General features: G+C 32.5%; 1 protein-coding gene across 1 annotated transcript in view; it reads left to right on the top strand.

The window, feature by feature from the left end:
• Nucleotides 1–527: 527 nt before the first annotated feature.
• The window catches only part of LOC129216607 (uncharacterized PE-PGRS family protein PE_PGRS54-like), a 45,576-nt gene continuing 36,485 nt past the window's right edge, over nt 528–9,618 (top strand). Inside the window, exons 1-4 of the mRNA XM_054850824.1 lie at nt 528–685; nt 2,410–2,507; nt 4,293–4,385; nt 7,221–7,307. Coding sequence (XP_054706799.1) covers nt 625–685; nt 2,410–2,507; nt 4,293–4,385; nt 7,221–7,307 — 339 coding nt within the window. The 5' untranslated portion in view covers nt 528–624. The remainder of the gene's footprint in view (nt 686–2,409; nt 2,508–4,292; nt 4,386–7,220; nt 7,308–9,618) is intronic.

Below are 9,618 nucleotides of genomic sequence, written 5' to 3'. Positions count from 1 at the left end.
GGTTGGCGCCATCTTATGGGACCCAGTCCACCCCTGGAAATGGCCATGGGCGTCATAAAGTAAAAATTCGCTTTTTGTCTTTAGTGCAATCTTCGGATCACATTCTGGACGTGGACATTTGAAAATCAGCCGGATATGCCAGACAGTGGTTATCCAATGCATAAAGACAAAACAGTTTTCAACAACATTCAATAATATCATTTTAAAACAGTGCACAATTTAGTAAAGACATCAGCAAATAATGTTAAGTTATTACTACAATTAATGAGTGAACTAATTGTTTTTCCATATGACAGAGAACTACACGTACTCCCACGGTTTGTTCCTTTTCTGAATGACTTTATTATTGTCTCAAATATGCATTTCATTTCGGCGAAGACTGTTTACTTGTGTGTGCTTTTCTTCGGGAATCTGAAAAAGCAGTCTTAATTAAGGACGAAACGTATTGACTTAAGCTCCCGATTAACCACCGCAACAACAGCTACTCAAATATTCTAGATCACTGCAGTCGTCATTGAGAAACTTTCAAATACCAATTGAAATTTAGTCCACCGCTGCTGCAGATTGGTATTAAGGGACAAGGTTTGTGAGAAAGTTAGTAGATCGAGCGACGATTGATACAATATGCTGTTGCCGATTTACTGCTTGTTGAGCGCCTTTTTGTGTGTTGGAGCACATCCTGTTGGTAAGGGTGATGATGTTTGATTTTTCAAAATTATGCTTACTTAAAAAAAAAAAAAACACTTATATTTATGGTTTATTGAAAAGACTTTGAAAATCAAAAACATCTACTGGATAGTTAGTAATAGTTAACTTATTTTCGACTGTTCGAAACTTAACTAGTATACTGTTAATGTTCACAGCTAGGAAAAAAAAAAGTCAATCTTTCGTTTAACGTAACACAAAGAACATCGATAATATATTGTGTATTGATTTAAGAAATATTAATTCTAATGAGTGTATACTCGCCCACTTCTACAAAAGCTTTTATTAAAAGTTTAATAATACTGATGCCAGTTTGATTGGGACCACCCAGCTAAAATAAGCTACTGTTACGTATCGAGCTTTTTCATAGTTGACAAAACGAAATTAATAATAACAATTATACAGTTATTGATAAATTCAAATTAATTTCTTTTCTGCAACTAAGCAAGCATAAGATTATGGCATTTTTGATTTTTGAAACCTTTTAAAATTTGCATTTAATCCAGTTTTCGAGGTTTTTCTGGATTTGAGTCCAAAGCTTTTTTTTTTTTCACCAAATATTTGTTAGTTATTAGAAGTTACAGATTATTCAATAAGCGTACTAGAGCTTCACCGTCGAGATACTTCTTTAGACGGTAACAATAAGAGTCACGTGATGTCCCCCTTTATTAATTTATTATTGTATACAACAGCTTAAACAGTTTCACTCACATACGAAGCGCCCTCGCCTCTGGACACATACAGGAAAGATTTATAACACAAGAAAAGGAAATAACACCCAAGGCACCGGTGGGAATCGAACCCACGACCTCCGGCTTAGAAAAGCATCTACGACAGAGCCATGGAGGTCCCGTGTCTACCTTCATAAACCGCGTTTCATTTTTTTATTTACTTACTAGCTGCATTGCTTGGCGTTGCATGGTCTACCTAAAAAATTTACGTATATTCGGCGTTCCAAGCATTTTATATTATAGTATAAATTTTCCAGTTTTCATAATATTTTTTACTGTTGCTCCACTCCTTTTAATCATATTGTAATGTTATTAGTCCAAAGCCTTTCTTATAATAAATGGATTATTCAAAACAAAAAGAAAATTTCAATTCGAACCAGTACTTTCGGAGATTAGCGCGTTCAAACAAACTCTTCAGCTTTATATTTTTGGTTAGTTAGTTATTAAGACAATGATACTTATTTTTTTTACGAATCATTTTTAGTATCGTTTAGGATTTTCTCTGAAAATCAGGCCAAATTTAGCATGATTTCAAGGAATGTCGAGATTTGCCTCATTGCTTTCTCGAGCCTACGCCCATTGGATCGCGAGGCTCGCACTTTCAGGTCGAGCCACCATGGATAGGTATGTCCGGCGTTCCAAACATTTTATCTGATAATATAAATTTTCCTGTTTTCATAACATTTTATATTACTGCTTCACTTCTATTAGTCATAGCGTGATGTTATATAGTTTATAGCCTTCGTCAATGAATGGACTATTCAACACAATCGATTTTCAATTCGAACCAGTAGTTCCTGAGATTAGTGCGTTCAAACAAACAAGTTCTACAGGTTTATATTATTAATATACTACATAGGTTATTGTTATTGTAAGCAATAGTCTCATTCAAATTACTGCTAATTTTCGTATGTCCTTAAAATACTTTCTTGTTGATCCTAAGATAAAACTTGTTTTGTGTTTTCACTTTCAGCTTCTAGAAGATCATCGCGTAGTTCAGACGGTCTGGAAAAATGCGAGGATGCTTTCGAGGAACAGGGATTTTCCTGTGGTGACTTAACTTATACCCAAGTAAGTTTTTTAAAAACAAAATTTTGTAATTAAAATCAAAAAAAAAAAAAAAATGCCTTTGTTGGGGGATAGAATCATGGAACAACATTTTTAAGGGTAAAATTTTACAATCTCGTATACATTGGGAAAACTCAGAGGAAGAGAAGGACATGAGGCAACTGAAGGAATCTCACCAAAAAACTATACGTTAGTGTAATGGGGTTGTTTTCTTTAGTGAAAAGTACTACTTTTAGTCACTGAAATTGATAGAATAAGCAAAAATAATAACATGGGCCCAGAAAATACTTTCATTTTTCCTAAAAGTTATTTTTTAATTAATTTTTAAAATGTCCGATTTTTCAAACAAGGCGTGATCTTGATGACGTCACAAATGATGCATTTTGGCGCATCTTTCTACTGCGTTTCCACGTTATGATAATCAAAAAGAGAATTAAACGTTGTGCACTATGCTTGTTATCAACCATATCGTTGCCAATACACGTGAGTAAAGATGCGAATTAAATATTTTGCTCTGTGAATGGCAACACTGAATGGCAATTCATCATTTGTGATGTCATCGGTAGAAATATAAACAATGAAAACGCACTGATTTAAGTTTTTTTTTTTAAATATTAAACTAAAGCATATTATTTAAAAAAGTGTCAGATCTTACGTTTTTAAACATGCTCTTTCAGAAAAAATACTTTTAAATTTTTGGAAACTACCCCATTATGGAATTAAAAAAATCTTTCATGGGACTGCCGGCAAAAGTGAAAACTTAAAACTTCGTAGTGCAAGTTAGTAGTGCAAGTTTCATACTTTTGGGATCTTAAGTTGGCATCACTGGGATGAGTTCTTATCAGCTGATTGATCAGCACTGCTCTGTATATAAAATCAAAATTAAATGAAAACAATGTCGGGTTTTCTTGAAAATTCTGCATTGGTTGAGCAATGTTCTATGGATTCGGTTCTTGATTGCTTAATTTGAAAAACCAGATAATAAAGCTGCAAAATGACTAAAGTCTGCGATAAAAGTTGTATGAACCGTGGAAATTTTTACAAGCGGATAGAAAAGTTCAAAAGTGGTCGAGAATAAGTGTCTGACGACACCTTTCCGACTGACCTACTGAAGTTTCATTCTTCAGTTCAAACTCGATTTGCAGTGTATAATTAACAGCCAATACTACTCAGACATGCTTATGCAGAGGGTGAGGCTCAGCCATGAGAGAGAATCGTCTTGGATCTCAGTGGATAGTTGTGGATCCAGCAAGACAACGAATGTCGTCACATTGCTCAAATTATCGGTAATACCACTGATAAAATAGACTGGATGGTGCTGTCGTATCCACCTTATAGCCCTGATTTATCACCCTATGATTTCTCTTCGTTTGATCTGCTAAAGGAGAGATTACGCGGAAAGAAGTTTCAGAGTAATAATAATGTCAAAAAAATTGTGGGAATTTAGCAGCGACACCAAGACAAAGAGCTCTTGGCAACTGGCAGAGAAAAGCTAGTAACTTGTTTGAGCAGGTGCATAAATGTGGATCGTGATAGTTGCAAAGTGAGAAAAGTTATTTTGTCAAAATAAACGGTTTTTTCTCCAGGTCAATTTGTCTCTTTAATTGTTGAATGACCCGTCGATTACTTCTAACTCACGTACATGAGTTCCATGCTCCCCTTCTTCTGAGTTATTAAAAAACATGCATTTTTTAATATGCATAGAAGGATGATGGGGTTGGCACCATGTTTCTTGAAATCACACTTAACAGATAATTTCTTATTAGTGCTCACCATGTATTCTTTCAGGTAGAAAATGGCTGTGGATACGTGTGCGTCTGTGAGGGAGACATTCTCAAATATGTAGAAAACGAGGATTTGTCTTCGTGTGGCTCGAATAAGGTAAGTACGAAGTACGTTTTTAGCCTATTTTCCCGCTAAAGAATATTAAAAGCAATAAAACAAAAGAAAAAACATAAACATGAAAATAAATAAGTAAGGCTTATTGTACCGTAAAAGTTAATTAAATAAATAAGTACTGAAAAAAAAATATGAAAGTAGGTTTATAAGATGAGTTAATTGTCGTTTGTCGGAATGTTTGTCCCACTGTAACAACTTTTGAAGGAATAGTTCGGTTTGAAAAAACTTTCGCGATCGGAGGCCAGTGGACCTCGTAAGTAATACGGAACGTCAACTTCAATCAAGTGGAGACCATTAGTAATTCGTGGTTACTCGGGGGGAAAAAAAAGAAAGAAATATCAAGGCAGCAACATCTCATAACTATGTTTCCTTTTTCATTTAAAGAAAATTCTAGTTCACTTTCAAACTTCTGAAAAAATTTCATCTTAGTGCCTACGAGGAAGATTGAATCCTGGATTATAAAATAAAAAAAAAAAAAAAAACCGCGAGCTTAAATTCGAGACTTGTCAAAAACCTGATCCTAAGTTGTTGTCAAATTTTGAAATCTTGTGTAAATGACGGAGTTTACTAAACATCTAACGTCATGATTCTGCTCTCATGGTCAGCTAGCTATTCGATGCTCTAGATATGCAAAAGTGGAATTAAATTTTAGGGGAGTGGTAATGATAATATTTCTATCGTACTACGTTGGTTTTCTTGAGTCGCGTTCATACTTGCTCTACAGGTTAGCAGTCCTTATCTTACAGTTTTCCCCTCGTCTGGAAGCAGTGAGGTTTTGTCACCCCTTAGTGATCAATTTTGTCGTCAAGACCTTTGCATATAAATGTTCATTAAAAATAAATGAACTCTGTTAAAGTTGTTTCTCTGCTTGTGCGTCTGTCAATGCAGGTTGTACAACAATGAAAATATAAGAAATTTGTAAATCAGTGGTTCTCAATTTGGGTTGCTCCCTATGGGAGCGTGAAAGAATTTCAAAGGAGGCGTTAGTTTATGAAAGAAAAAAAGCAAAAAGTAAAAGAAACAATAATTTAGTCAATTTTGTGATCACATGTGAATATTAAATAATAGTGTCAGCTCACTTATTAATGTTGCGAAAGTGACTGATACGCACACCATCTTTTATATCTTTTTATTTATTCGTTTATCGTTTCATTTTATCTTCATTTATTTATTCATTCTTCTATTTGCTCATTTATTTTATAAAAAAAATATCGTTAATAATCGAGTTCGCAACTCCAGAGCTCGAATACGCTACCTCGCGGTGATTAACAATACTACCGAAAAAGTTAAAACATTCCATTCCACGTGTTTTCTTTGGGGTAAATAATAGGCTTTGGACAGTTTACGGTGTAATGTAATTTCAGAAGAATAGAAAAGAAAGCTTCCCACAAACACGATGAAAAATTACTGTCATTCACTTAGCTTCAAAGCAAGTTAAAAGTTACAGCATTTATTGGTTCTATATCTTTTTCATCCGCCATTAGACAGTGGTTGCAGCTCCCACTATAGTTTATTGGAGCTGCGAATAGAAACTATTTCATTAGAAAAACATTTATTTTTCACTTTGCCCCACGAAAAAAAGAACGGAAAAATTTCCACAATTTTTTAAAAGTACAAATTTACTGTTAAAAAAAATGCTCAAATACAAGTTTTATCGTAAAATGTACTTTTCCTTCTTTATATACCGTGATTTTCAAAACAAATTTCCAATTTATTCATTTTGGAAAAAGTAAGTTATCTTAACTATTTCACTTTACCCCACATTCCCCTACTACTTGTATTAACCACATGTGAGAAAGTTGAAGGGGAGGGGGCGGAACCTCATGTAAGTGTTCAAAGAAGGACATAGAGCCTGAAAGGTTGTAAACCCTTGCTGTAAACGATGTTTCTTTGCTATTACGTTGTCAATGCAGGGAGTAAAACAGTGATAACATTGAAATTCTGTAAAAGTTGTTTCTCTGCTAGTGTAGTGTCATTGCTGGAAGTACAACATAGAAAATATAGGAATTCTGTAAAAGTTGTTTCTCTGCTAGTGTAGTGTCATTGCTGGAAGTGCAACAAAGAAAATATAGAAATTCTGTAAAAGTTCTTTCTTTGCTAGAGCAGTGTCAATGCAGGAAGTAGTAAAATGAAAATAGAATATGAATTCTGTAAAATATATTTCTTTGTTACTACTGTGTCAATTTAAGGAGCACAGCAGTAAACGTAACTTTTTCTCGCATGGTTTAAAGGATAACTGTTGAGCCAGAATAATAGTCATTCAAATTGAAAGGTTTTTATAATAATTATTTCTTGAGTTTGAAGAATTATACAAGAATTATACAGTAGGGGAATGTCGGGTAAAGTGAAATGGTTAAGATGACTGAGCTTTTTCAAACTGAACAAATTGGAAATTTATTTTGAAAATTACAGTACATAACGAAAGAACATTCTATTTTATAATAAAACTCACATTGAAACAGTATTTTTTACTTTTGGCAGTAAATTTTCGCCTTAAAAAAAAGGGAAAATTCTCACTTTTTCTTTTCACATGGCAAGTGAAAAATGAAATATTTTTCTAATGAAATATTTTCTGAGTTAAGGGGAAAAGTAAAAACTTGATGCGCATGTTCCGCTCGTTTGAATGAGACTCTGCTTAGTTTAGAGGCTAACTTACATCTGCAAAAGCTGATATCCCTAAAAACTAATAGATGCGTCCATTTCCACCTGTAAACCGGATGTTTACCTTTCCATACAATCCACGGTCAGACAGTACTCGTATTCACTCAAGCCCATTTTCGTTTTTTTTTTTTTTTTTTTTTTTTTTTTTTTTTGCAGGTATGCCATGAAGGAGAATGCAAGTACGTAGTCTATGAAGAAATCTACGAAAGTGATGACGAGTATGTCGACATCATTGGCATTAAGGTACTAACAAATAAAGAGATTACAGTTTGTATAAATGAGATACAGTGAAACCCAGATTTTACGTCCACAGAACCTACACTGCAAAAAATAAACTGTTGTTTTTACAGTATAATACTGGCAGCTCACATTCCAAAGAAAAACTGTAAAATTTACAGTTCTAAACTGTAAAATTTGCAGTAATATACTGTCTTATAACAGACTTTTATTGTGAAATTTACAGCGCTAAACTAAAATTAGCAGTAATATACTGTCTTTCAATGGAATTGCCCTGTGAAATTAACAATGATTAACTGTAAAATTAGCAGTAATATACTGTTTTTTAATGGAACTGCCCTGTAAAACTGACAGTGTCAAACTGTAAAATAAGCAGTAATATACTGTTTAAGGAATGACTTGACCTGTAAATTTAACAGGGATAATATGTAAAATTAACAGTAATATACTGTTTTTTTAACGGAATTGCCCTGCAAAATTAACAGTATCAAACTGTAAATTTAGCAGTATTATGCTGCGAAATCAGCTGAATTGCACCACAAAAACAGCAGTAGCATACGGTTTTATAAATGATTTGTACATTAACAGCAGTAAAACCGTAAAATAAATAGTTATCAATTTTTATGCAAAACGTAAAATCACTGCTTTTACAGCTGAAGAACAATATAGAAAAGTAAAGCAATTGATTCTGTATGCACGTTGTAGAAATCAGCCTACATACGAAATCTATTCCTTTTCTAAAGTTTTTCAACAACAAAAATAATGTTTTAGGCTATGAAAAGAGACAAGTAAATAAATATAAAAGCCTTTTACATGAAAATAGTTAACTGCTGTTAAATCTATGTTTTATTGATATTAATTTTATTGTACACAAAATAAATCAATGCCCCCCCCCTCCCAATCTATATTTTATAAACACCTGTTAAAGAAAAAGTGGCGCATTTTCATTTCTACAAAAACCTTTAGCTCTACTGCAAACTTAAAAATTTACAAATAGAAGGAAATTGCAAAATATGGTCTGAAGCTTTATTTTAAGAACAGTTATTGCCTTTTCATAAATTAAAACTTTTTGATAAATGAAGGTAGTAAAAATGAGGTTTTTTATATATAACTGAAAATACTACATCGTATCTTCACTAAAAGTACTTTTTTCACTTCCAGCATTATTGTGTTGCTAAAATGTGCAGCATAATGTGGGAAATGTTTTGCAGCATGCAATCCATTTATACCTTTAAGTTTATTTTAACTTTATGCATGCAATTATGTGGATTTATTTTCTTTTCGGGTAAAACAGATTATTTTCATGATTTTCCTCTTTTTTTAATGTTATAAGTTGCACTTGAACCTATAATTTATTTGAGAAGTACTATCGACAAAATTTATTTCACACCATATGAGCAGTATTCAGTATTTATAATGAATAGAATGGTTATTATTGTAAACTGATTATTATAGATTAGATAATAATTTATCCTATTAACCATTTAAAGTCTAAATGCATGAAAACAATAAATATGTGACGGTTCAAACTTCCAGAGCTACTAAACAGAAATAATTTTTCACTTGGTATAATAAAATCTGTTACGTTTATGAGTACTTGTATTAAAAGTTAAAACTTTGTTTTACTACTCCAAAAATTATGTAACTTTATATTCTGTTATACTGTTTTCATGAGAAAAAACGAAACATTCACACCATCAAAAATTGCCAAATTATTTTATTTCGTTTACATTACCTATAAATATAGATTAGTCATTTTTACAGTTGAATTGAAAAAAATCATTTAAAATCGAATGCTAATTTTTTCAAGATCAACATTTTTACATCACGAACTTTATTCTTCTTTGTGACATCTTTGCCGACTTAGTTGCCATCATTAGAACTTATATTATGAAAGTATCTGTCAAAATAAAAATTGTTGGAATCTCATAAAACTTGTGGACACCAAAAAACATACATGGAAAAATCAAATTACATAAGTATAAAAATACGCCCTAAAATGATTAAAAGTATGACTCTAAATGATCTGAATTTGCCTTGGGAGTTGCTTTTATTTTGAAACCGCTCAACATATACCTAAATCGTAATTGAACCGTTTATTTCAGGAATCAATTGAGCGCTAAATATGTTGTTTTAAGGAGAAAAAACTTTTTGGCAGAAATTTGCAAGCGTAACGGTGGTTATTAATGTCTAAGTAAAGTAGACCTAATCTGGATACTTTACACAAGAACTCAAAAAAGAAAGATAATAATATCTTACATCATTTTCTCTTCCATGTAAAGAAATGCACTTATACTGGTTTGTGAAATACAATTAA

This window comes from Uloborus diversus, chromosome 2 (assembly GCF_026930045.1).
Source record: "Uloborus diversus isolate 005 chromosome 2, Udiv.v.3.1, whole genome shotgun sequence".
Taxonomy (NCBI): domain Eukaryota; kingdom Metazoa; phylum Arthropoda; class Arachnida; order Araneae; family Uloboridae; genus Uloborus; species Uloborus diversus.
This window is presented reverse-complemented; position numbering and strand designations above follow the sequence as displayed.